This window comes from Panthera uncia, chromosome B4, assembly GCF_023721935.1.
Source record: "Panthera uncia isolate 11264 chromosome B4, Puncia_PCG_1.0, whole genome shotgun sequence".
Taxonomy (NCBI): Eukaryota; Metazoa; Chordata; class Mammalia; order Carnivora; family Felidae; genus Panthera; species Panthera uncia.
The window spans coordinates 38,377,783-38,405,046 of record NC_064809.1 but is presented as its reverse complement, the minus strand read 5'-3'; the positions used below and the strand labels follow the sequence as shown (position 1 = coordinate 38,405,046).

General features: G+C 43.4%; 1 protein-coding gene and 1 pseudogene across 1 annotated transcript; one reads left to right on the top strand and one right to left on the bottom strand.

Moving 5' to 3' along the window:
- Positions 1-2,048: 2,048 nt before the first annotated feature.
- On the bottom strand, positions 2,049-4,347 carry LOC125919789 (60S ribosomal protein L6-like; annotated as a pseudogene).
- A 10,913-nt stretch (positions 4,348-15,260) lies between these two features.
- Positions 15,261-27,020, top strand: FGF6 (fibroblast growth factor 6). The gene is made up of 3 exons (XM_049624928.1): positions 15,261-15,628; positions 16,590-16,693; positions 26,464-27,020. The coding sequence occupies exons 1-3, from the start codon at positions 15,283-15,285 to the stop codon at positions 26,638-26,640; spliced, it is 627 nt and encodes a 208-aa protein (XP_049480885.1). The 5' UTR covers positions 15,261-15,282; the 3' UTR covers positions 26,641-27,020.
- Positions 27,021-27,264: the final 244 nt, after the last annotated feature.

Below are 27,264 nucleotides of genomic sequence, written 5' to 3'. Positions count from 1 at the left end.
CTGCCTCTCTTCCATGTTTAAAGACACTTATCATTACAGTGGGTCTACCTAGGGTAAACTTCCCAATTCCTCAAATCTTTCACTCAGTCCCTTTTGCCATGGAAGATGGAAGAAAACATATTCCCAGGTTCTAGAGATTAGAGCATGGGCATCTTTGGGGGTGAGAGTTATTATTCTTCCTACCACATTTATGGACTGTTCCAGCACCATTTGTCGAATTACCTTGGCATCTTTGCTGAAGTCAGGTTTTTGTTGTTGTTGTTGTTGTTGTTTTGCTTTGTTTGTTTTTTACATATGTGTGAGTCTATTTCTGGACTCTAGTCAGTTCCATTGACTGTCTTAAGCCATACCATAACCTCTTCTTGATTTCTGTAGCTTTATAGAAATCTTGAAATCAGATAGTGTAAGTTTCTAACTTTGTTCTTTTTCAAAAATTTTTCTGACTGTTCTAAGGCTTTTATATTTCCTATAAATTTTAGAGACAAATCATCAATTTCTATAAAATGCCATCCTGGTTTGGTTTATTTATTTTTTTTGAACAGCTTTATTGAGGTGAAATTTGCATACCATAAAATTTATTCATTGTAAGCATAAAATTCAAAGAATTTCAGTAATTTACAGACTTGTACAACCATTACCATAATTCAATTTTATAACATTTCAATTATCCTAAAAAGGTCTTGCATCCATTTTCAGTAACTCTCTTTTTCCACTCCTAGCCTTAGGAAATGATTAATCTACTTCTGTCTCTGTGGATTTGCCTTTTAGGGACATTTCAGGTAAATAGAATCATAATATGCAATCTTTTTTGTCTGGGTTCTTTCATGTAGAATAATGTTTTTGAGGTTCTATCTTTTACTATGTATCAGTACTCTGTAACAGCTCATTGCCAGAAAGTATTCTATCTTAAGAATATACCACATTTTGTTGATGCAAAATGTCCAGTTTGATGGACATTTGCTTGTTTCCATTTTGGGGTAACTATGAATGATACTGCCATGCACATTCATATATAAATCTTTGTATAGACCTGCATTTTCATTTTTCTTTAATTTTTGAGCACCTGCCAAACTATTTTTTTTTTAATTTTTTTTCAACGTTTTTTATTTATTTTTGGGACAGAGAGAGACAGAGCATGAACGGGGGAGGGGCAGAGAGAGAGGGAGACACAGAATCGGAAACAGGCTCCAGGCTCTGAGCCATCAGCCCAGAGCCTGACGCGGGGCTCGAACTCACAGACCGCGAGATCGTGACCTGGCTGAAGTCGGACGCTTAACCGACTGCGCCACCCAGGCGCCCCGAGCACCTGCCAAACTATTTTTGAAGGCTGCATCATTTTACATTTCCTACCAGCAGTGTATGAGGGTTCCAGTTTTTCCATAATTTCACACCCCCTTGTTTTTGTCTGTATTTTTGATTATAGAGTCATCCTAGTGGGTGTGAAAGCATATTTCTTTTTAGATTTAATTTGCATCTCCCTAAGATTAATGATTTTGAGCACTTTTTCATTTGTTTATTGGCTATTCATGTATCTTCTTTTTTAATTTTTTTAATGTTTATTCATTTTTGAGAGAGAGAGAGAGACAGAGAGAGACAGAGTGTGAATGGGGGAGGAGCAGAGAGAGAGAAGGAGACACAGAATATGAAGCAGGCTACAGGCTCTGAGCTGTCAGTACAGAGCCTGATGTAGGGCTTGAACCCATGAACTGTGAGATCATGACCTGACCTGAAGTTGGATGCTTAACTGACTGGGCCACCCAGGTACCCCTCATGTATCTTCTCTGGTAAATGTCTATTAAAATATTTTGCCCATTTTTTTACTTGGGTTGTTTGTCTTCTTATAATTGGGTCATAAGAGGTCTTTGTATATTCTGGATATAAGTCTGTTATCAGATATATGATTTGCAAATATTTTTTTCCATTGTGTGGCTTCTTTGACTTTCTAAAATAAAAGCAAAATCAAGCACAAACACTTAATTTTGATGAAGTCCAATTTATCAATTTTTTATTTATCATTTGTTTGTTTTATGTTTTTGGAGGTGGATCAGTTATTTAATTAGGTTCTGTATAAGAAATTTAGAACACCAATTTGTGAGGATAAATTCCATCTGTGAGAGAAAACACAGAGTGGAGGTAGCCCTGAAGCTAAGGAACAGCTTTGATTTTTGGCAGAATTTTTGAATCCACAGCTTCCTGATCAACCTCTATCATCTCATATTTCTCTTTCTCTGGGTCGAGGATCTCACTGTCCTGATGTCTAGGTTTACACAACTTCTTCTTGAAGTAAACATCAGTGAAGATGTTTGGGGATTTTCACACTGCCGATATCAATTTTGGTGGAAGTAGCAATGATGAATTTCTGGTATGTTCTATGCAGAGGAACTCAATTGGGGGCCAGCAGTCCAGTCACAAGAAACAAACCACTTCTAAGCTGCTTCAGGAAAACCACTTTTTTGCCTCTGTGGCACCCAGTGAAGATGATCAGAATGGTCCCAGGAGTGATGCTAGCTCACCATTTTCTCACATGCTGACTGACAAGTTTTTTGCCATGGCTTAATAGCTTTTGAGGCACATCTTCAATAGGATAATACCTAGGCATTTTGTGAAGTTTAATCACTCTGGTACCACCATTCTCTTCACCACCAATGGGTTTTGTGACAGTGGCAAGAATCTTCTCCTTTTTCTTTTCAACCCTGCATTTGGCTGCTGAACACTTCCTCTTGTACGTGGCCTTTCTGGAATACATAGCTGATTGGGAATATCTGCCAATTCCTCTGACTAGGACAGGGTTTGGGCTGCAGTGGGGCTTCCCCTTCTTTGGTGTTTTAGGCTTGAGGTTACCCTTCATAATCTTGCCACCAGCATCAGCCTTTTTGGCTTCAAGTTTCTTCTCCTTAGTATCAATCTTCTCAGATTTTTCGCCCACCGTCTTGCAAGATGGGAAAGAGCTAATGTATCAATTTTTAAAGTTAATTTTTGTGTATGGTGTGAGGCAACGATCTTAATCTTTGTTCTTGTATATGGACTTCCATTTGTCTCAGAACTATTTGTTGAAAAAGTGATTCTTTGCCCCATTTAATTCCTTTGCAGTTTTGTCTAAAATCAACTTATCATAAATGTACAAGTTTATTTCTGGACTCTCATTTCTGTTCTATTGATCTGTATTTCTATCCTTATGTAAAAGATTTATAAAAAACTTACTAAAAATTTAATCTTAATAATCAAGATGGTTAGTTTTAGAATCAAGAAGTCCTCCATTTTTTTCTATTTGGGTTCATTTCATTTTCATATAAATTTTAGAATTTTATTGCCTAATTCTATTTTTAAAAAGCTGAAATTTTTATAGAGATTACATTCAATCTACCTAGAATTTGAGAAGGATTGCCATTTTAATAATGTTGAGTCTTGAAATCCATGAACATGGATTGTCTATCCATTTATTTAGATCTTCTTTAATTTCTTTTAGCAATGTTTTATAATCTACAGTTGAACATCTTTAGATAGATTTATTCCTCAGTACTGTATTATTTTTGATACTAGTGTGAATGGAATTATTTTCTTGATTTCATTTTCAGGTTGTTTATTGTTAGTACTTAAAAATAAAATTGATTTTAGTATATTGATGTTGACTTTATTGAACTCATTTATTAGTTTTAATAGTTTTTTTGTTGTTAACTTTTCGGGATTTTCTCTCTGTAATATAATGTCATCTGCAAATAAAGACAGTTTTACTTCTCCTTTCCAACCCGGTTGCCCTTTACTTTTTCTTGCCTAATTGTACTGGTTGACACTTCCACTACAAGGAGAAAAGAAACATGTCTGACTTGTTCCTGATATTAGGGTGAAAGCCTTCAGCCTTTCAGTATTAAATATAAAGTTTTCATAGATTTTTTCATAGATGTCCTTTATCAAGTTGAAGAAGTTCCAATTTATCCTTGATTTTCTGAATTTTTATCAGAAATGGTATTGATTTTGACAAATATTTTTTTTCTGCTTGAGACAATTATAATCTTTTTTAGTTTGTTAAATTACACTGATTGATTTCTGAGTGGTAAACCAAAATTACATTCTTAGGATAAATTCCACACTATCATAATGAATTACTATTTTTACATATTGTAATTGATTTCCTAAAATGTCCTTGAGAATGTTTCCATCTATGCTCATGGGGATATTGATCTACAGAGCTTTCTTTTTTTCTATTGTAATGTCTTTATCTGGCTTTGGTAAGTGGTAATGCTGGCCTCATTGAATGAGTTTCCCTTTCATCAATTTTCTGTAAGAGCTTATGGAGAATGGATATTATATCTTCTTTAAATACTTAATAGAACTTACCAGTAAAGTCATCTGGGTCTGAAGTTTTCTCCTTGGGAAAGTTTTTAACTATAAATTCCTTTAATAGGTAGCTATTCAGGTTATTTATTTCTACTTGAGTGAGTTTTAGTAGTCTGGATCTTTCACAGAGTATATTCATTTGGTGAAGTCACCAAATTTATTGTCTTAGAGTTGTTCATAATAGTCCTTTATTATTCTTTTGATATCTGTAGAGTCTGTAGGGATGTCGCTTCTCTCATTCCTGATATTGGTAATTTTCATCTTCTCTATTTCTTTTCCTGATCAGTCTGGCTAGAGGTCATTAATTTTATTGACCTTCTTTAAAAATTCAGCTTTTACATAAGAGACTGTTAAAAACTGAGAACAAACTGAGGGTTGATGGGGGTGGGAGGGAGGGGAGGGTGGGGGATGGGTATTGAGGAGGGCACCTTTTGGGATGAGCACTGGGTGTTGTATGAAAAGCAATTTGACAATAAATTTCATATATTGGAAAAAAAATTCAGCTTTTAGTTTTATTAATGTTCTCTTTTTTCCCCATTTTTTTATTGATCTCTCTAATCTTTATTATTTCTTTTACTCTTACTTTAGGTTTAATTTATTCTTTTTTTCTAGTTTCTTTTATTTATTTATTTATTTATTTATTTATTTACTGGGGAAGTGAGGGGAAGAGGAGAGGGAGAGAGATAATCTTAAGTAGTCTCCATACCCAGCATGAAGCCCAGCATGGGGCTTGATCTCATGACCATGAGATCATGACCTGAGCCAAAATCAAGAGTCAGACCCTCAACCAACTGAGCCACCCAGTGCCCCATTTTTTTTTTCCTAGTTTCTTAAAATCAAAGCTGAGGACATTCATTTGACATCTTTCTTCTTTTCTAATATAGATGTTTAGAATTATAAATTTTCCTCTAAATACTACTTCAGTGGCATTTCACAAAATTTGCTAACTTGTATTATCATTTTCATTTAGTTCAAAATACTTTTTAAAGTATTTTTTAAATGTGTATTTATTTATTTTGAGACAGAGAGAGCAGAAGAGGAACAGAGAGATAAGGAGACAAAGAATCTCAAGCACAGAGCCTGATGCAGGGCTCAATCTCACAAACTGTGAGATCATGACCTGAGCTGAAAGCAAGAGTTGGACACTTAACTCTGAGCCATCCAGGTGTCCAAAGTTCAAAATACTTATTAATTTCCCTTTAGGTTTCTTCTGTTACCTGCAGATTATTTAGAAGTGGGTTATTTCATTTTCAAACATTTGGAGATTTCCCAGATATTTTCTGTTATTGATTTTTAATTTTATTTTTGTCAAAGAACATACTTCATATTACTTGAATTCTATCAATATTGGATTTCTGGCCCATAATATAATCTGTCTTGGTAAATGTACCATGTGCCCTGGAAAAGAATGGATATTCTGCTGTTTTTGAGTGGATAGTTTTATAAATGTCAACTAGGTCAAGTTGGTTGATAATGTTCTTCAGGACTTCTCTATCCTTACTTATTTTCAGTCTCCTTGTTCTGTGAATTGTTGACAGAAGGAATTAAAATGTCTGACTGTAACTGTGGATTTATCTATTGCTGTTTGTAGTTATATCAGGTTTTGCTTTCTGTATTCTGAAATTCTAATATCAGATGCATAATTATTTAGGACAGTTATATCCTCTTAATTGTCCCTTCTTCATTATGAAATGAACTTAAAATGTTTTTTATTCTATTCTTTGATATAAAGTCTATTTGACTGATAATAATATAGACATATAAGAGTTATTTTACTTTATTTTTAATGTATTTACATCAGTACATTTACAATGATTTTAATCTAGGCAGTATTTTTGTGGGGTTTTTTTTTTTTTTTTGCCTTCCTTTGGGTTAGCTGCATGTTTTGGGGGATTCTATTTTAACTCATTTGTTAGCTTATTAGCTAACATGCTTTTTTATCCAATATGATACTCTGTCCCTGCTAATTTACATATTTGGACTATTTGCATTAATGTGATTATTGACGCAGTTTTTTTTTTAAGTTTGTTTATTTATCTTGAGACAGAGAGAGAGAGAGAGAGAGAGAGGATGAGCAGGGGAGGGGCAGAGAGAGAGGGAGAGAGAATCCCAAGGAGGCCAGAACTCACCATGTGGGGCTCAAACTCATGAACCCATGAGAATATGACTTGAGCCAAGACCAAGAATTGGACACCTAACTGACTGAGCCACCCAGGCACCCCTGCCACAGTTTAGTTTTAAATCTAGTGTCTTGCTATTTACTGTCTTTGCTTTCTTGGTTGTGTTTTTTGTTTTTTGTGGGGCTTTTTTTTTTTTTTTTTGCCTTCCTTTGGGTTAGTTGCATGTTTTGGAGGATTCTATTTTAACTCATTTGTTAGCTTATTAGCTATAACTCTTTGTTCTATTTTTTAGTGGTTGCTTTAGGGTTTATAGAGTACATTTTTGACATAACACGCTCTACCTTAAAGTGATATTATACTATTTTGTGTCTAGCATAAGAATCTTATGCCATTTCTCTCCTCCTGGTCTTTCTGATATTGTAATACATTTTATTTCTTCATTTATTATAAACTCTGCACTCTCTTGTTATTATTACTATTTTAATCTCTCAGTTATCTTTTAAAGAGATTTAAATAAAAATTTTTAAAATTTCATATATTTATCAACATATTTATCATTTCTGATGTTCTTCCTTCCTTTAGGTAGATGCATACCTCCATCTGGTATCATTTTCACTCTTCCATAAGGGCTTCTTTTAACATTTCTTGTAGCATGAGTCTGCTAGCAATAAATTCTTTTGGCCTTTGTTGGCTGAAAATAATGGTATTTTGTCTTAAAAAAAAGATATTTTGGGGGCACCTGGGTGGCTCAGTTGGCTAAGTGTCTGACTCTTGATTTCAGCTCAGGTCATGATCTTGCAGTTTTAGATCAAGTCCCACGTTATGCTTTGCACTGACAGCACAGAGCCTGCTTAGGATTCTCTTTCTTCATCTCTCTCTCTCTGCCCCCCCCCCCACCACTCTTGTGTGCTCTCTCTACCAAAATAAATAAACATTTTAAAAAATAAAATAAAATAAAAATGATGGGTCACTTGGGTGACTCAGTTGGTTAAGCATCCAACTTCGGCTCAGGTCATGATCTCATGGTTGGTGAGTTCGAGCCCCGCATCAGGCTCTGTACTGACAGCTCAGAGCCTGGAGCCTCCTTCGGATTCCATGTCTTCCTCTCTCTCTCTCTGCCCCTCCCCTGCTCACAGTCTGTCTTTCTAACTCTCAAAAATAAACATTAAAAAATTAATAAAAATAAAATAAAATAAAACAAAACAAAAAAGATATTTTGCTGAATATAAAATTCTACATTGACAGAATTTTCTTTCAGTATTTTAAAGATGTTGGCTTACCATCTTCTTATTTGCAGTATTTCCTACCAAAAAATCTGCTGTTATCCTTACCTTTATTTCTCTGTACATAATAAGTGTTTTTTACTTTGGTTGTTTTTAAATTTTTCTGTTTTTTTTTTAATTTGATTATGACTGTGTTTTAGTTTTCTTTGTATTTCTTGTGCTTGTGATTTCTTGAGCTTCTTGGATCTGACTTCATAGTTCTCCTCAAATATGGAAATTTTTCAGCCATTATTTCCTCAAATTTTTTTGGTCCTTCCTTTTTATCAGAGACTCCAATTACACATTAGGTAATGTGTAATTACACATTAGGTTGCTTGAATGGTGCTCTGCACATTTTGAATTAATTTTTTCTCTCTGTGATTCAGTCTGGGTAATATCTATTGTTATGTTTTTGATTTTACTAATATTTTCTTCTGCAGTGTCTAATCTGTCATGTATCCCATCCAGTGTGTTTCCCATTTCAGGCACTCTGGTTTTCATCTCTAGAAGTTCCATCTGGGTCATTTTTATATCATCTGTGTCTCTACTTACCATGTTTAATCTTCCTCTAGCTTTTTGAGCATATAAAATACAATTACGATAACTGTGCTAATGTCCTTGTCTAATAATGCTAACATTTAGGTCAGTCATGGATCAGTTTCTACTTTTTAAGTTTTTCTTCTTTCAATGGCTCATATTATCCTGCTTCTCTGTATGACTTGTCATGTTTTATTATATGCCAGACATGTGAAATTTACCCTGTTGGAGTCTGCAGGTTCTTCTGTTTTTATGAATATTCTTGAGCTTTTTCTTGGAGTGAATTTAAGTTACTTGAAAACAGATTGATCCTTTTGAGTTTTTCTTTTAGTATTTGTTAGGTGGGACCAGAGCAACATTTGGTTTGAAATAACTATTCTCTGCTATTAAGGTAAGACCCTTGTGAGTACTCAAACTAATGTCCCATGAATGACTATATTTTTTCATCTGTCTGGTAGGAACTAGCACTGTCTCCATTCCGAGGTGAGTACCAAGTACTATTGTCTCAATCCTTTTGGGTAGCTCTCTCCCCAGCCTCAGGGAGCTTACACTTGTGCTAATCTGTACCCAGATGACCACTCCAGGGGATTGCCCCTCTGCATATCTCTGAGTTCTCTCTCTGTACATCTCTCTCTCTTGCCTGCTACTCTGCCCTGTAAACTCTAACTTAGTCTCCCTCAGTCAGCTTCATTTCTTCAATTCAAGGTGTTTACAGGCTCCACCTAGTTTTCTTCTCCCTGAGCCATGCTTGAGAATTCTCTTAAGGGAGTAAACTGGACAATCGTAGCATTCACTTTGTTAATTTCTCATTTCTCAGGGATCATTGCTGTTTATATCCTGATATCTAATGTCTGGAAAACTGTTGTTTGATGTATCTTTTCCAGTTTCTTAGTTATTTTGAACAGGAGGGTAAATCCAGTACCTGTTAGTGCATTTTAGCCAGAAGTAGAAATCCTGAAAATGTTGGGGAGAGGGTGCCCAGCACCTTATTCCAGGGTTTAATTATCCATATTAGTAGGGGCCTCTTCTGGGGTCTCTACTGAATGCTCTCTACTGAGAAAATCTAGTTCTCTCTACTCTGGCTGGTCTGAACACAAAGAGTTGTGTGAGCTCTGGAAATTGCCCACCTTGCAACATTCTGATAGTGCTCATCCTACATTTGTATGGCTTCGTATTGAGCAACAGTCTTAAGGGCAAACACATCCAGATTTCTGGAGCTCTTTCTCTATGCATTCCCTCTTTTTTTTTTTTTTTTTTGTGCTCTACCCTGCAAGTTCTTGCTGCCTCAGTGTCCCTCAAACACTGGTCTCTGCATCCTCACTCTGATCTCTGGGCTCTGCTTGAGTTCTGCTTTCCTTCCCTGTGGCCTGGGAAGTGTCTCCAGGGAGAAGGAAAAGGTGATGCTAGAATCCATCTCATTTGTTCCCTTTCTTCCAGAGATCACAGTCCCATGTTGCCTGTTACCCATGTCCAAAAATAATTGTTTCACCCATTTGCCAGTTTTCTCACAGTCTACAATGGGAGCACAAGTCCAGTACAAGTTTCCTGAGAAACGGCAGAAGCAGAAGTCTCCAGAGTAACTGCTTTTTTTTTTATGACAAAATGCAAATAGTAATATTGAAAGTGGGTTTTTTTTTTAATGACTATGCCCCACCCCCACCAAAATTCTGATCACCCCTCCACAGAGGGCTGAGCCCTTGTTCAAGAATCGCTTGCCTAGTAAAATCCATGGATTCAAAGCCTTGAATTCAACAACATGTATTCAGACATTTTATAATATTTATTATGTAGCAGGCACTGTGTTTGGTTCTGAATATACAGAAACCAGTAAGGCACCATTGCTGCCCCAAGGATTCCACTCTCAGTGTGATCTCCTTGTCAAAATTATTATGATATTGACCCGGGCAGTGACAGAGGTATGTACAAAACATTAACAAGGTGAGGATGGGGCAGGCAGCAGAGACGGTGGCACCATGTCCAGCCTGGAGACAGGTGGAAGGTTGCTGGGGATTGCTTCCGGAGGTGACATTTAAGCTGAGTCCTTAAAGATGGGAAGCAATTTGCCAGGCAGAGAGGGCAGTCAGAGCAAAGACAGGGAGGCAGAACCAGCACAGAGTGTGCCTGAGAACAGCAGGCCATGTGGGGTTCATGAAGCAAAAATCCCCAGAGAAGGAGAGGCAGGAGATAAAGCCGGAGAGGCCGGCAGAGGTCAGACACCAAGGGCCTGTCGTGCCACACTGGGGAGCCTGCCACTGAGGGCTGAGTCTTTTACATAACTCTGCATGGTGGCTGGCAGAGAGCATGCCCGCCTCAGCACGCAGTAGGTATTATTAGATGATGATCATGAAAGGCAAATCTGAGAAACCGCAAAAGTCTGAGCAGAGCCAAAATCCCTTACGTTCTGAGGCTCCAGAAAGTTATCTGACTCCTCTGCCCCTTTGCAAATTCAGCTGAGATGTGCTGCCATAGTGGTCAGCCAGACCTGAGGTGCTGCCTCCTTGGCAGTTGGCTAGACCTCTAGGCTTGTGCATATGGTGAAGAATAGTAAGCAGAGGAGGGAGGCTAGAGAGTAGGGCTGGAGAGAGAGCAGGAGAGACTGAGAAAAGAACGACAGAGAGCCAGGAGACAGGAAAGCACACTGAGTCACAGCAAGATGGGGGCTCAGCTTGAAGGATAGATCAAAAAGATAATTTCTGGGGTAGAGAGGAAGACATAACCTCCTCCCAGCAGACTCTGCAAATCCTCCAACAATTAAGCCACAAAACCGAGCATCCAGGCCTCCCTCGCTCCCCAAGAAAGGGGCTGCAGGGAGTGGAGCAGGGTCTCCCCTGTGAACTTAGGTGGTGATTCAGACACATCTGGACCACCGGTGGGCAGGCCCCAGCAGAAGTCTACTTGTCTGAAGCCTGAGGAGGCTCCATCCAGAAGGAAAAAAGAACCGAACTGGATAAGCTTGTCCCATAACAAAGACTGAATCCTCTGCAGGCAGGGAATCTGAAAATAAAATTGAAAGGAATAAACCACCAGGGGACAAGTAGTACCCTTTAATGAGTAGAAGTATAAAGAAGGGGGACTAAGATGCTCGTTCCTCCTTTGAAACAGAACATGAAGAAGCTTCCTCTCCGGCCTTCAGGTGGTAAGCTGAAGTGAGAAATGTCACAGCCATGGCTGCCAGGGGGAGGCGGAAGGCTGATGGACAGGGTGGTCCATGCAGATGCCCTGCGGCAGTCCCGGGCAGGAGCAGGGTCACGTACTCACAAACACGTGTGAGGCATGCTGGGGAGCTCCAGAAATAACTCGGGGACAATTTATAGTAAGGTGAAGTCCCTCCCCACATGAGCTGGTAGAGGCAAAAACTCAGGAAATTTGGATCATGCTAATGGATCCCCACTTATGTGGGTGAGGCCTGGGGAAAGTTGACTTCCACTAGGAAAGAACAAAGTATGACTCCTCCACGGACAAGCTAGCGGGACCACATGGGACTCCTACCCGCAGAAGTTGAGGATCTTTGTTCTGGTCAAACTTTTTCTCTTGAATCCTCCCACCTGAAGTAAGCTTTATGAGCCCAAATACCCCTTTCCCTCAGCTCCAAGGTAGGGGCTCTGCTTAATCCCTCCCCTCTGCACACGCCCAGGTCACACCCAAGTCTGTTGAGCACACTCGACCCCTAACCACCAGGCACAGGTGTGTTTTACACACAGGTGCCTGTCTGAGCAAGAAGGAGGGAGAGGCAAAGGGAGGTGGCCAGGCCTCTGTGCCAATGTAGCTCAAAGGAAGACCGAGACTAAATCTATAAAGACACTAAGCACAAAGAGTTATTTTATTTTCTACCTTATCATCTTCTGTATTTTCCAGATTATCTATAGAAAAAGGCTAATATCACTTTTTCAAAACCAAATATGAAAGATACAAATGGACACTGCTGTTCACAATCTACATGACCCCTATGGTCACTCTGAGGTGTTTGAGTTTTAATATGTCATAAACAGAAGTCATAGAAACAACCCACTTGGTGTTACAGAGGTGGTCCCACGGTGCAGGTGATGTGCCAAACTTGAGCTATCTACATAATGTGGTACCCCACTCAGGGACAAAGACCCTGTCATGGAAGGAGACAGACATTAACATTTTTTCCTACTCACCTCCACTAACTCTTGGCTCATCCAGAGAGAGTGATTGACAACCGCAAAGGCTGCTGGGCAACTATGTGAAAGAGGGGTCCACAGAGAGGCCTCCTCCACCTGTTACTCTTTTCTCTATCACTTCACATCCATAGGGGTCCCTAAGCCCCAGGAGAAGGGTCAAGTGCAAATCTGGTAAACCAAGAAGCCCTAGCAGTTGTCAACTTAATTAGCCTTCAGGAGAAATATATGGATATATGAGCACAGTGGAGTTGCTATAGAGACAGGCCCAGGAGGCGCATTTAGAACAGGGCCTCATCACATCACCCGATAAAAATAAGACTCAGGCTTTTTAATAGAATGAATTACTTAAGTTTTATATTTAACAGGGACGATACCAATGCTATTACTGGTTTTCAGAATATTTTAGGAATCTAGACTGCCTGCTTCTACATATGTTAACAGCCATCACAACATATGCTCTGGTGGTTGGGAATTAAGAACTGGAAGCCCATGTCTCTCTCCCACCCCTTGAGATGAGACAGAGTCCTTCTCACTTTAAGCTTGTCCTCCCTTAATTGGGTGATAGATTTCCAATATATTTCAGATAAAGGACTGAGGGAGAGCTATATTGTGCTTTGCACTGGGCCCTTTGCATATATAATTGCTAATGCCTATAACAGTCTTATGAAGTAATGATCTCATTCTGCAAATGAAAATAATGAGGTTCAAAAATTTTTGCAATGTCACAAAGCTAATAAATAGTGGAGTCGGGATTCAAATTCAGGTGTCTTCCATCCAAAAGCCCATTGCTTTATAAGACACCACCCACAATCTCTGCACAGAGAAGAATCTGAGAAAAGGTGGATCTAAAGAGATCTACCACTGATATATAGTATTGACCTTATTATAGCTTAGACTCTCCTCTGAGGCAACCCTAAAGTGGATAGGTTCCAAGAAGAATCCCACAGTGAGGGCGATGAGCACATCCCCAAGTATCCAAGGCAAGAGTTCATTTCAGACTAACTTCTTACCATCTTGCATGCTTCTTGGATGCCTCTTCCCTACCGCAAGCATGATTAATACAATGTTCCAAACTGAACACCATTAAGAGAGCATCTCCACTGCTGTTATGTATATGAAAACTTAAATTTATGAAATCAAGCTGGAGATCCAGGTGGAGGTAATTTTATTTTGTCTTTGGATTATTCACGATTCTCCTACTTTGCAGAGATTTTTTTTTGTATAATTTTCCAACAAAGGCCTACATAGTAGGCTCAATCTGTGCCACAGGTGCCAGCCATTCCTTATTGTAGGAGAGGGGGGTGCTGGTGATTGTAAGGCTGGGAACAAGGCAATGGAGGTGACAGGGAGGGGAAGGATGGTTGGGAAGCTGGGGGGCCTGATGGTGAGGGTGATCCTAAGCAGGGGTGCATATATCCCTCCCCATTAATTTTACCTGCAGAGGATAATGGCAGAAGATGTTAGGGCTTCCAGGGATATGAGAGAACATATCTAGGGCAAAACTGAAATGCACGGCTTGATGGAAATTCTAACCAAAGCATCAGTTCAAATGAATGAGGCAGCAAGGCAGAAGGCAGGGAGAAGTAGAGACTGGAGACTTGAGCCCAGACCCGAGCAGGAGGCTTGGAAGCAGAGGGGAGGAATGGTGTCTGAGAAGAGTCCCTAGGCAGTGAGACTCATCCTAGGAGGTTTCCCCAGGCTGCCTGTAACCTCCAGCCTGTGTGGGAAGGGGAATCCTTTTGTGCTATTGAAATAATTCCATGATGTACTCTTAGCATAGAATGAGCTCACTAGACTCTGTGGGCCCCAGCCAGGTAATCTCACTTCTACTATAGGCAATCGTGCAGGGGTTAAAAGCATAGCCTTTGGATTTAAGCCAATTTTCTAGGTTCTGGCTTACAAGTTCTGGCAAGTCCCTTAAGTTCTCTACAAAATGGGAATAATAATAGTCAGATGCCAAGGATGAGCCCAGGTAGGAAAATGGCCAGTGGGCTTTGTTGGGGGCCAGCACAACTTCCACCCCGTTGGCTGGGTGAACGCCATGGCCAGAACAGCGAGCAGAAGCGTGACCCTAGCCCTCTCTTCCTCAACAATCCTAGGGACCACCTCCCCACCCCTCACCACTGAATCTCTGTTCTCTCCTGTTAAAAGGGATCAGCTTTTCAGTGTCCCCTGAGCCTACTTTGCCCTCAACCATGAACTCTTTCCATGAAAAGGTCTCTAGGGTAGCTCATAGGCCACTGTCATCATCTGACACCAAGCTTTTCCCTACCACTATCTTTACCCTTTGCCCTCTAAACAAGGAAGCCAGCACTGCCAGGCCAAGAACTTTTGCCCAGTTTGGGTTGTGGGTGGCCTCTTACCTCCCTCTTCCCCTGGGCCCCCAGCCAAGTCCTCCCTCCCTCAGAGATGCTCCCTGCTCACTTCATTCCTGCCTCATAGCTGGAATGACAGTGGCTCCCAGAATCCCTGGGGTGTGGGGAGGGTGATGGGGGTCTGGGGAGGCAGCCAGGCCCAGGAGCAGATTAATGTTACAGCCTTGGATAAGTGAGCTGGGCCAGTTGACGTCAGGGTGATGATGGGTGGAGGGGAGGGCCAGGCTGCTGAACTATAAAGATAGGTCAAATCAAATATAATCGACTCGGGACGGAGCAAGCGGGCGAGTTAGACACCGTCCCCAAGCCATGGTCCCTACCAGCCACGGCTCAGCCTGGGTCCCTCTGCTCCCGACCCGAGTGCCCAAAGCAGGCTTTGGTTTCATGTCAGCAGCCTTCATCTGCCTTCCAAAAATAAGCCCCTGCCGCCATGCTGAGGGGAGAAAAACAAGAAGGGCGGTATTTTTAGGGCCATTAATTCTGACCACGTGCCTGAGAGGCAAGGTGGATGGCCCTGGGACAGAGGCTGTTCATCACTATGTCCCGGGGAGCAGGACGTCTTCAGGGCACGCTGTGGGCTCTTGTCTTCCTAGGCGTCCTAGTGGGCATGGTGGTGCCCTCGCCTGCAGGCACCCGCACCAACAGCACGCTGCTGGACTCCAGGGGCTGGGGCACCCTGCTGTCAAGGTCTCGAGCTGGGCTAGCTGGAGAGATTGCCGGAGTGAATTGGGAGAGTGGCTACTTGGTGGGGATCAAGCGGCAGAGGAGGCTCTACTGCAACGTGGGCATCGGCTTTCACCTCCAGGTGCCCCCCGACGGCCGGATCAGCGGGACCCACGAGGAGAACCCCTACAGTGAGTGCAAGCTGCAGCTAGTTGGGAAGCTGGGGGCTTGGGTGCAAGCAAGGCTAAAAGATGAAGGGGACTTGCTCTGGTGCATGGGGCCTATTATAAAGGAGACAGAAGTCATATTCTCTATTTGGAATCTTATAAGCAGAGCCACCTCCCCCAGACTGACTTTGACCCTGCCTGGGTGCAGGCTTAATATGCTGAGGTCCAGGCATTCTGGTGTCCTTTGCCATCACCCCACAGAGCCCCCGTGGCATCCATTACTTCAGTGTTAAAGGCACATCTGTGCCCATATAAGACCACCTGGAACCAGCCAGGAAGCCTTAAGGCAAGAGTGGTGAAAATAAGTAAGGGTTTTTGGACCAGATTCGACTTAAGCTCATTTTTATTTAGCTTCCCTCTTTAAGAAGGAAAGGAAGTATTTTGCAAAATTTCTCACTGAAGCGCATCTTTCCCTTTATTTCCACCTGCCCTCTCCGTCCCCAGGTCCTTGTCCTGCAAGTTGGTGGGTTGCTGCATAGGTGCATTCCCGCATCCAAGAGGGGTTGGGGGCTGCAGGATCCACACAAGCCTTCAGTCTTCCGTGTGCCTGCAGTGTTTGCAAGATTAGATGAGCTGAAATTTGTTGAAGCATGGAGAGTATCTACTTTATTAAAAAGCTAATTAGCATTCATGTTTCTACCCCAGGCAAGGACTTCATGTGAAGTCTGTAAAAGCTAATCTCATGTAGATATGGCTGCAATCCCTGACCCCGATGTCAGAACTTCCCCAGCGGAAGTGGATCTTTGACAGTAAAGTGGCAGGACTTGCCGAGTCCAAAGTGAGATCAGGGATAGAGGTGATGAAGGGTCTGGCTTTCTAGGAGCTGGGGGATGGGCTGAGGTGCCCTTGTAGTGTCGCCTCTAGATTGATGTCCCGCTGAGCCCTGCACAAGCCTTGGGTAACCTGGCCTCCCTTTCTTTGTCAGGCCTGCTGGAGATTTCCACAGTGGAGCGGGGTGTGGTGAGTCTCTTTGGAGTGAAGAGTGCCCTCTTCGTTGCCATGAACAGTAAAGGGAGATTATACACAACGGTGAGTCCACTGGGCTGGGGGACGTCCAGGCTATTTGAGGGCTACAGCTTACACAGTTGAAGAAAATGCTACAAAAGCTTGCATAAATAAGTGAATATTTGTCTAGAATAAGAAGGAAGCATGTGAGCTCATGCTTCATGTGTTTCATGTGCTTCGCGATTAACTGGCTTCTGCTTTGGACCATGTTTTCCTGAGCCTTCCAGCCTTTGTAATATTAAATAGGAACCGTAGGTCAGGAGGCTGCTGGTTCTGAAGGAGACCTGCACCCTGGCATAAAGCTGTCACCCAGCCTTACGGTCGGGTTTGACCCCCTGAACTGGAGAGGTCTGGAGAAGCAAGCCTGTCTTTCAGTCCGGGTGCTGTTCCCCATGACCCCGAGAGGTACCCCATCTAGCGCGCAGTATGAGGAGGAGAGACGAAGGAACTTGAAGTTTTACTCTATGGTTTTAAGCCCTCTGACCCCTGATCCTGTAGGATGGAGAAACATCCTCTTATTCCACCCTCTGGACTGGAACCCAACCTCCAGCCCGCTCCCCATCACAGATCACCCTGGGAAGGTGAATGCCGGCCCTTTGGTTAACCTAGTTGGCTTCTAAGTGCATTTACTAAAACCTCTGCTTTTATTGACCCCCGGAGTCCTGGGTCTCTCCTCCTATGATTTGGCTTATTCCAAAACTACGGCGGGGGGTGGGGGGGAACAACATCCTTATGAAGTTGAAGACACTGGGAGTTCTTTCGACAGAAATTAGAAGGATAAAAAGGTAGACCTCTGAGCAATTGTGAAGGAATACCAGAGTTATTTATGGGGAGGGCGTGGAGTGCTCTTCTACCTCTCCTTGGAGGCAGACTGAGCACCAGGAAGTGAGCAGAGATCTGGGATTGGTGCCTGGTTCTGGCGAGGCTATACCTACACGAGAGGCCTATTACATACCCAAAGGGGAGCTCAGGTGGTCTCTTCCCTGTGATCTTTAAGTTTACTTACTTATTTTTGAGAGAGACAGAAAGGGAGAGAGAGCAAGTGGGGGAAGGGACAGAGAGAGAGAAAATCCCAAGGAAGCTCTGCACCATTAGCAAGGAGCCCGATGCAGGGCTATAACCCACGAACCATGAGATCATGACCTGAGCCCAAAACAAGAGCTGGATGCATAACCAACTGAGCCACGCAGGTGTCCCTCCCTGTGACCTTTAGTCAAGGAGACAAGGCGTGGATTAAAAGTGGGCGTTGGAAGTAAGAGGAATAGCCCTAGGCTAGGTGGTACCCTGAACCAGAATTCAGTCCCTGGTCTGTTCACCAAGGGCACTTCTGCAGAGCCGTGAAGTGCATTACCTGCAGAGCCCTGAGGCAGGTCTGCACACTGCCCTGACAGGACAGGAGACCTCAGGAACCCAGTGTCCCATCTGTAAAGGGAGGATAAAGTTACATGCGCCTCCCAGGGCTGCCGGGAGATAATGCTTGGAAAGCACTCCACAGGGTGCCCTGCAGACAGTAAGTACTCAATACTGAGCAGCTATCATATCAGCTGATGCGGCGAGGCACCCTGCCATGAGGTTCTGCACCCTTCTTTCCTAGAAGTGACATGTGTGGGACATTTTGCATCCCATCACCTTGGCAGCTTGTTAAAAGTACAGATTTGCAGGGACCTCCATCAGAGATGCTTATTTGGCAGGGCTGGGATGGAGGACCAAAGATCAGTTTGTTTGTTTGCTTGTTTGTTGTTGTTGTTGTTGTTTTTAAGCTTCTCTGGTGTTTCTGTAGCACAGGCAGGTTTGGGACCACCAGGCCACACAGCCTTTGGAGGGCAGGGCAGGTGAAACCCAGCATGAGGTTTGGAATCCTCAGACATCCCCTTTCTTTCTCAGACATCACTCTGTGCAAAGGTGCTGGAGAAGATAGGAGCCAGCCTGGGGCCAGCCTAGGTTTGGGTGAAGCAGGGCCCCTCCTTGTGGAAATAGTCTTTCCAAAAAGCCCTTACTCGCCAGCCTGCACCGTGCCTGGGATCCCGCCGATTGGAGAGCCAGGAACTGGGGTTGTTGACTAAGGCACCCTCTGCAAGGGACCATTTAGCAGGTAGATCTCCTGGAAGGAAGGACAGAGTGCAGAAAGCATTACCAGAAGGACTTTCAACTTTGAGGCAAGGAGAGGGCACAAATATAGGAAAATGTACCCACTTCCAACTAGAAATCCATTACCCCGGTAAGAGAACCTATATGACATTCAAAAATCAGAGCTTTAATCACAGTCAGAGGCACTGCACAGGGGTAAAGCATGGAGTAGCAAATGGGAAGGAGCCACCTTCCATAAGTAAGTGTGAACTGACTCCTCATGTTGGAGACACCCCTGCACCCCTCCCTCAGGGGCACATGACTTCAAAGGGGGTCAGGTGGGCCCCTGAGCTGGAGGGTTCACGAAATGAGAGAGTCCAGGGAAAAGGGGGGCTGTCCTGAGGGAAGGCTTGCTCATTCTGCACACTCTGCCCTCCCCCTCCCACACCCCAGGAGCACTGAGTCCGGGAGCACCTTCTCTAAGGTGGGAGGTTGTCCTCCCTGGAGCCCAGGGCTGGGCAGGCTTGTGTAGGAGAGTGGGGCTGGACCCAGGAGTGTGGCCCAACTATGCCCCAAGCTTGGACAATTGATGCTTTGTGTGGCTGTGCCCCAGATGCTTCCAAACCACCTCTACCCCCTCCCGCTGCCCCTCAGGGGCCTGTTATCACAGTCTAAAAAAACAATTGCCAACTGATCCCCGGAGCCAGGAAGACTCCCGCTGGGTGATGATTTCATTCACACTATTTCCCTTAAGCCCCTAGAGCTGCCTCATCTCCCCAGGCTCAGCTGCTACCGCCTGCAGCTAAATGAGATTTCTCATGGGGGGAGGGGACCCTTGCACGGGGTGGGGACAGGAGACTACTCATGGCCAGAGAAGAAGAGCTGAGAAAACCCACCTAGGAAAAGTGACTTCCTGCATGTCTCACTTCTAGGAAAGAGGGGCGCAGAGCCCCATGGCAGGATGCCTATTCCCAGCTGAGACAATATAAATAGCCGTCCTGGTATTGAGCACCTACTGTTTGTAAGGCATCTTGCGGAGTACTTTCCAAGCATTATCCCCTAGCAGCCCTGGAAGGGGCATGTGGTCTTTATCCTCCCTTCACAGATGGGACACTAGGTCTCTAAATTCACACAATCAGTGCTGTGTGCAGACCTGCCTCAGGGCTCTGCAGGTAAGGCTCTTGAAACCCACAGAAGAAGTGCATCTCATGTACAGATTGGGACCCAAATTCCAGCTCCTGCCCCACCTACCCTCCACTACCTGCTTAAATGTGGGGCAAAATCCCTGGCCTTCTCTGGGCCTGGACCTCTGCTCTCTCCATGTAGACAGAGGCAGAAATCAGTGAATTCCAATGTCCTTAATGCTTTTAAAAATAAAATTGAAAAAGGGGCGCCTGGGTGGCGCAGTCGGTTAAGCGTCCGGCTTCAGCCAGGTCACGATCTCGCGGTCCGTGAGTTCGAGCCCCGCGTCAGGCTCTGGGCTGATGGCTCGGAGCCTGGAGCCTGTTTCCGATTCTGTGTCTCCCTCTCTCTCTGCCCCTACCCCGTTCATGCTCTGTCTCTCTCTGTCCCAGGAATGAATAAAAAACGTTGAAAAAAAAATTTAAATAAATAAAAATTAAAAAAAAAATAAATAAAATAAAATAAAATTGAAAAAAATCAAGGAACCCCACTTAACGATTGGTGGTCGGCTTGGGCACTCTCTACAAGAATCCCTTGGCCAAGAAAAAAATGCATACTGACAAAAAGCTAGTAGGAATTCAGTAATGCTTTTAAATGATTTTAGTTTTACTATTTATAACTGCATCTACATCCTTTTAATCAATAGTAGTATGACAATGTGCAGAGAACACAGTATTTGTTTCATCCATCAAGGCCTTTGCTTATTCTGTGGGGCATTACATTGGGAGAGGGGAGGACCAAGCCATGCCTTCATTCAGCTGGCAGCAAAGCTCATCCAGCAGAGAACAGATTCCTGAGGGGATGTGTTAGCACCTGCTGGGTAGAAGTACTGGGGGATGGGACCCGAGAACCCTGAAGACAACTCTCCCCGACACACGGCCTGCCTGCTACAAGGAGCTGCACAGGATTGACAAGAAAGTCATGCCTGCTGAAAAGCTTTTCAAACACATCTAAATCGACAATGCCATTGTGTGTTAGGAAAGGGGGTTACAATATACAGACCTCTTGGAGCTGAGAGATGTTATCTATTTCTCCATTTCAGCTAAGGACAGAAAAAGAAACAGAGGCTGCAGGAGGAAAGGGTCTTAGGAAAAAGAGTCTTTTTTTTTTCTCTCCATTTCCCACCTCCTTAAACACCACCCACCCTTGCCCCTTCCATGCACACTCACAAACCAGGAGGAATAGAAGAAGCAAGTGGCTCTGGGTTAGCCCTGGGAGGAAGAGCTTTAAAGACACGCATCCACTTCCACCAGTCCGGGTGACTTAGCTCTGCCCGAAGACAAGAGGATGGATGTCTCATCCAGCCCAGACCGCATGGGGCATTTCTGCCAGAGGTCACAGGCTGGAACAGCCCTCTGCAAAGCCCCTCTGCAAAATGCCCTTCTCCATGGTAAGAGCCGATCGCTTTGGAGTTTGGTTCCACATAAGTCTGATTAGACCTACATGGAATTTAAGACGTTGTCACACTGGGGCCTGAGCCCCGGCAAACCCAGGAAATGTGATCTGGTGGAATTATTTTCATTTGTTCAAGTAATAATATATGGTAGCTGCTTTTATTAACATGACGCTCACTTGACATGAGTGCTTTTCTCACCAGAGCTGAGGAGTCACCACTCTTGGGTCATGAGAACCGGGCTCAGGATGCAGTAGACGTGGATTAAGAGGCTGGGTCTGGATACCAGCTCAGGCATCAGTCTGGGCAGCGGGAATACCCACTGGCCTGAAGCATCAGCTGCTTCAAAGGGTTCGGGGAAATGGTCTTGGCCTCCTGCCACCTGAACCCCAAGGACAGGGCAGAGGGGTACAGAAAGAGACAGGCAAAGGAAAGACAGAGCTTTGAAAGCAAACTTCATCCACTTCTCTTTTTCCACTTTAGATTTGTACCCAGTTCTGGGGAAGGCCAGGAATATGAGCAAGGCTAGAGAAAAGGAACCAAATGGACAGAAACAAAAGTGGGAAAAATTGTTTTAAAGGGCAGGAAATTTGAATAATCAAAATGCAATGAGCGGAGAACAAGGCACAATGTGTACAACCACCAGGATACACATTTAACCAATGTTTGAGGGGACCCAGACACTGTGAAAGGCTGGATTCTTAAATTGGACATGTTCTAGAATGGAGGATTTGGGCAGATGCTCTCAGAATTTCTTGCCGAATCATTCAGTTCCTCTTCCTTTCCTTCCTCTCCCTCGCACCCTCAGCCCCAAGGTTTGATTTCCTCTCTAGAGTTTGCAAACCACACGCAAATCCTCTCCCTTAACCACCATCTAGATCAGAAATGAATTCTGGAGACTGAGGGCAGGTTGCTCTCCAGGGATGTACAAGTTAGAACAGAGGGAAAAGTGGCAGGTGGCAGGGGCTAGGACTACCAGGACACAGGGGGACCACACGTTTTTGATATAAATGTTTTCTTTTCTTTTTTTTTATATATAAATGTTTTCTTATTCCACTTCCTGGCTCAACTTGTATCCTGAATTTCTTTCCCACTTTAAATAATCTACTTAGATGACTAGGTAATGCATGAACACGGTTTAAGGTGGGGAGAAAGGTGTAAAAGAATATGCCATGGGAATTTAGTCTCTTTCTCATGCTCTTTGAAGCCACTAGTACCTCCCCAGACAAAGATGTTGTCCTGGCTCTTTATGTATCATCCCAGGAAGACCCTGTGTCCCTCTGTGTACACCCTCACTGTTATTTTAAAGGTCACACAAATAGAAGCATACTACACATCGTTTTGAACCTTGCTTCATCACTTAACAGTATGTCTTTGAGACCATTTCAAGTCAGTGCCCACAAAGGTTTCATATTTTTTCATGGCTTAATAGCATTCAGTTGTGTAGATCTGCCATAATTGAATTAACTACTCCCCTCCAAATAGACACTTTGTTGTTTTGGGTCTTTTACTATTATAAATAATGCTGCAGTGAGTAACTCTTGTACATGAGTGGGAGTGTGCTAGTTAGATACATTCCTACAAGTGGAATTACTAATCAAAGCTATATTCCTTTTTCATTGTTGTAGATATTGTCAAATTTCTCTTTATAGAGGTTATAACAATATACACACCCACAGACATTAAATGAGAATTCCTAGTCTTCATGCATTCACCAATGAAAGAATATTATCAAACATCTGATTTCTTTTTTAATGTTTATTTATTTTTGAGAGAGAGAGTGTGTTCACAGAAGAGAGGCAGAGAGAGGGGGGCACAGATGACCAGAAGTGGGCTCTGTACTGACAGCACAGAGCCTGACAAGAGGCTTGAACTCACAAACCGTGAGATCATAACCTGAGCTGAAGTCAGACACTTAACTGACTGAGCCACCCAGGTGCCCAAAAATCTGATTTCTTTTAATCAAACAATTAAAAATGTGGTCTCACTGTTAGGACTTACATTTCTCTCATTAGGCGTATTTTCTCATGTCCATATGCTAGTTGTATTTCCTTTTCTGTGAATGGTCTGTTCATAAACACTGTCCAAGGGTCCTGAATATAGTAACAAAATGCACTCTGACACAAATGCAACTATTTTTTAACTGAGTTTGCCATTTACATTTTTGTTTTGTTTAAGGTAATTTTTTTCCAGGCAGAAGTCAAATGTATTCCTTTTGCTTTTTTTATGGCATCTAGTTTTTTGTGCCCTGATCAAAAAGATCATCCTGACTCAAGATTATTTAAAAAAATTTTTTTCTGGACTCATGAGGTTCTTTTTTTTACATTTAGGTCTTTGCTACTTGTAGAATTTATTTTAACGTAAGGAATAAAATGATAAGTCAAATTTTATTATTATTTTTAATTATTGTTATTAGATATTACCCAGCTGTTTCAACACCATGCTGTCTCCAGTGATTTGAAACTCCACTTCTATATTAATTTCAAATCCATTTTTATGTTATATTGCTATATATTTGGATCTACTTCTGGACTCTGTATTTTGTTCATCAATCTTCACCAGACTTTTAATCAATGTAGCTTCGTTTCTCATTTACCTTTTACAGTTAATCCTGAGATTCTATTCTCCTAGTGGTGTTGCTTCAGAGCTTTGCCCCTCAAATGGTCTCAGCTTCTGTGGCTGCTTCTACCTCTCATGCACAGGTAAAGAGGCCATGGCCCAGAGAGACCCCAAAGAGCAGTGCCAGAGCATCAGCCTCTGTGTATCCTAGTTCTGTGTTCTTCTCATGCAAGTTCTCCCAGTCATTCAGTCAATAACTGCAGAGCTTAAAAGTGGAAATGTCCAATAACCCACAGCAGGTTTTGCAGGAATAGCAATCCAGGGTAAGACAAAGTCCTTTAGAGCTTTTAATGCAAAGTAGTTCATGATAGAGAATAATTATAGTAATAAGAATTTTTTAAAGGTTTACTTATTTTGAGAGAGAAAGAGAGGAGAGAGCACATGTGAACAAGAGAGGGGCAGAAAAGAAGAGAGAGAATCCCAAGCAGACTCCACGCTGTCAGCACAGAGCCTGATGTGGGACTTAATCTCAAGAACTGTGAGATCATGACCTGAGCTGAAATCAAGAGTCAGATGCTTAACTGACTGAGGCACTCAGATACCCCCAATTTTTTTTTATATTTTACTATGTGTCAGGTGTTACACCATGGACTTCCTGTACATTATTTCAATTAATGCTCCAATTCTATGACATAATTATTCTAAATGCCCCCACTTTACAGATGAGAGAACTGAGATTTAGAAGGTTAAATCACTTGCCCTAGTTCACATAGCGAATGAAGTAAGAGGTGAATCATCATCAGCATAACCTCAAATTTCCTTACAAAGGAAACTAAAGGTTGTAAAAACCCAAATTCCCTAGTGTGGTATTAGGAAGCCAGTTGGTGTGACTGGCTAAAGCTTTCACATTCACCTCAAGTAAATTAATACATGTAGAAGTGCCTTGTAAACAATAAACTGGATGCCTGAGTGGGGAAAGGGGTGAGAGGTGAAGGGCAGAAGGTGAGTGTGGTGTTCCTTCCTTACACCATGCTGTACCCTTGCTCACTCTTATGCTACATTGAAGGAGCCGGTCATGTATGGGTGTCCATTTGTCCTCCTGGCATCCCTATTAAGTCATCATCCACTCAGGGTCACATACCTGACAAGACACAATCCTTGACTCGGGGAACTTGGAGTCTATTGAGAAAGAAGAAGCTGTCCCCAGGGATCACACACTGTTGCACATGCTGTCTGAGAGGTGCGTCCAAAGAGCTGTGGGTGTCTGGGAGCCCAGGGAACTAGCTCATCACCCTCTGTTCATAACAGGAAGAGGCTCTGGTCCATCCCCCGCCTCCAGCCAACCCAGGGTGCTCATAGTACGAGAAGGTCAGATGACACCTTTGGCACAGCCGGCCAGCCATTGAGTGGGCTTTTTATAGCCAATGGCCTCAGTCAGCAGGAAGGAGTCAGAAATTACACCCCACCTCTCTTTTTGTTTCATTCTGTGTTTCTTTCAAGATTGGATCTCAGACCTCCTGGTTCTCACCTTGCTCTCTCTCTTCCTCTAGACTCTACAGAGCCATTCCCTATACAAAACACAAAAATCCCCCCAGCCTCCCTCGGCATTGGCCCTGCAAGTCCGGGGAGGAACGGCCTTCTTTTCTAGGAATAAAGGAGGGCGTGGGTGATGCATAGGGAATGAACTTGTTGATGTGTGGCAGGAAGTTTAGTGCTCATTTTCAGAACAGGTGCTCCACACGCTTCTCTACCAAATTAGCACTGGCCCCAGACTCCATGGCACCACCTGCCACAGAGGGAACCTGGTTCTCTTCTCCATAAAAATCACTGCTCCTTACCATCTCTGTTCCTGAACTTTTCTAGAGAGCCATGAATGTCTAGGAGGCACCAGGCATCTTCTGGGCTCAAAGTCAAAACCAAGAATGGGCATCTTTAAGGGGTGGCAAACCTGGGAAAGATGGAGTGAGGGGGCAACGAGTGGAAAGAAGAAAGGTTTAACATAGTCAACAGCGCTGGAAAGGACTTAGTGAATCATATGTCCCCACTCCTCCTCTAACTGCCCCCCCCCACCTCCTCCCCAGACACACAGCTTGCAGGAAAGGGAACCAAGGCTGAGAGAGGAGACTGCCCATGGTCACACAACTAGGAAGCAGAAAACCACTAAGTAGAGCCTGGGGTCCCAAACCCATTCCACTAGACCACCTCTCACAGTGGACTTGGGAAAAGCCTATTATATCCTTTTATGGTTCTTTCTCTGATGGAATAAGTTATCGGCTAGGTGCTTGGTGGAAAGTGCCCTGAACTGAAAATCAGGAGATCCACCCCATGTGACACAGACTTTCTCCAACCATGTCCCTGGGCCTTGATTTGCTTATCATGAAGAGGAGAACATGAGAGCGGTCCAAAAGAGCTTGGAAGTCTCTTCCTTTGTGCCCTCCCATGATTTGGTTGGCCTAGAATGGCCTAGAATGGCCTAGAATGGCTCAGTTTCCCTGCTGGCTATCTTACGAAGGGAAGGGAGGTGTACCCGGTAGAGGGCCCACTACACCTCATTTATAACTGAGCCTCTGTTATTTGCCCATTTCTTTTGCAGCCCAGCTTCCAAGAGGAATGCAAGTTCAGAGAAACCCTCCTGCCCAACAATTACAATGCCTACGAGTCAGACCTGTACCGAGGGACCTACATCGCACTGAGCAAATATGGACGGGTAAAGCGGGGCAGCAAAGTGTCCCCGATCATGACTGTCACTCACTTCCTCCCCAGGATATAAGGACCCTCAAAGAAGGCTCACAGATTGAAAGCAACATCTTTTGTTTTGGAATTTTGCACAAATGAACAATTCCCCTTACCTCCCACCCCCCATGACTCCTCAGTCAGGCTTTTCCTGTACTTGGGGAGACCTGAGTTGGTTCCCTGGGTGACCGGACCGCATGGTATGTAACCAACCCAAGAGAGAGGTTGCGACCAACATCCTAGAATGGCAATGGATGCATGCTGTGACCTCAGCTGAGGAAAGAAGGTACATGTGGCATATGACCACGTGCACAGGAAAAGGCCAGGGTGGGAGTATTCGTGTGTGTTGATGTATATCCATACATCTTCATGTAGATGGTCTGAGAAAAGGCATTGCAGAGCATTGGGTTTCTTTCTCCCAGTATCATTGCTGCAGGAATCTGCCTGCAAGAATGTCACTTGTCAAACCAGCTGGATTGATGTGTGTGCCCATTCTGCCTCTTTCCAATCATTCTTCCATCCAGAGGCCACTTAGTGCATGCATGGGTTGCATGGGTGGTGGGGCACAGCTGTCCTCTAAGGGTAGGGAGGGCAGGGTGGGAGGAAGTAGGGTTTAACTGCAAACCAGAAAGAAGGTGGGCAGGTTCCAAACTTCCTGTCT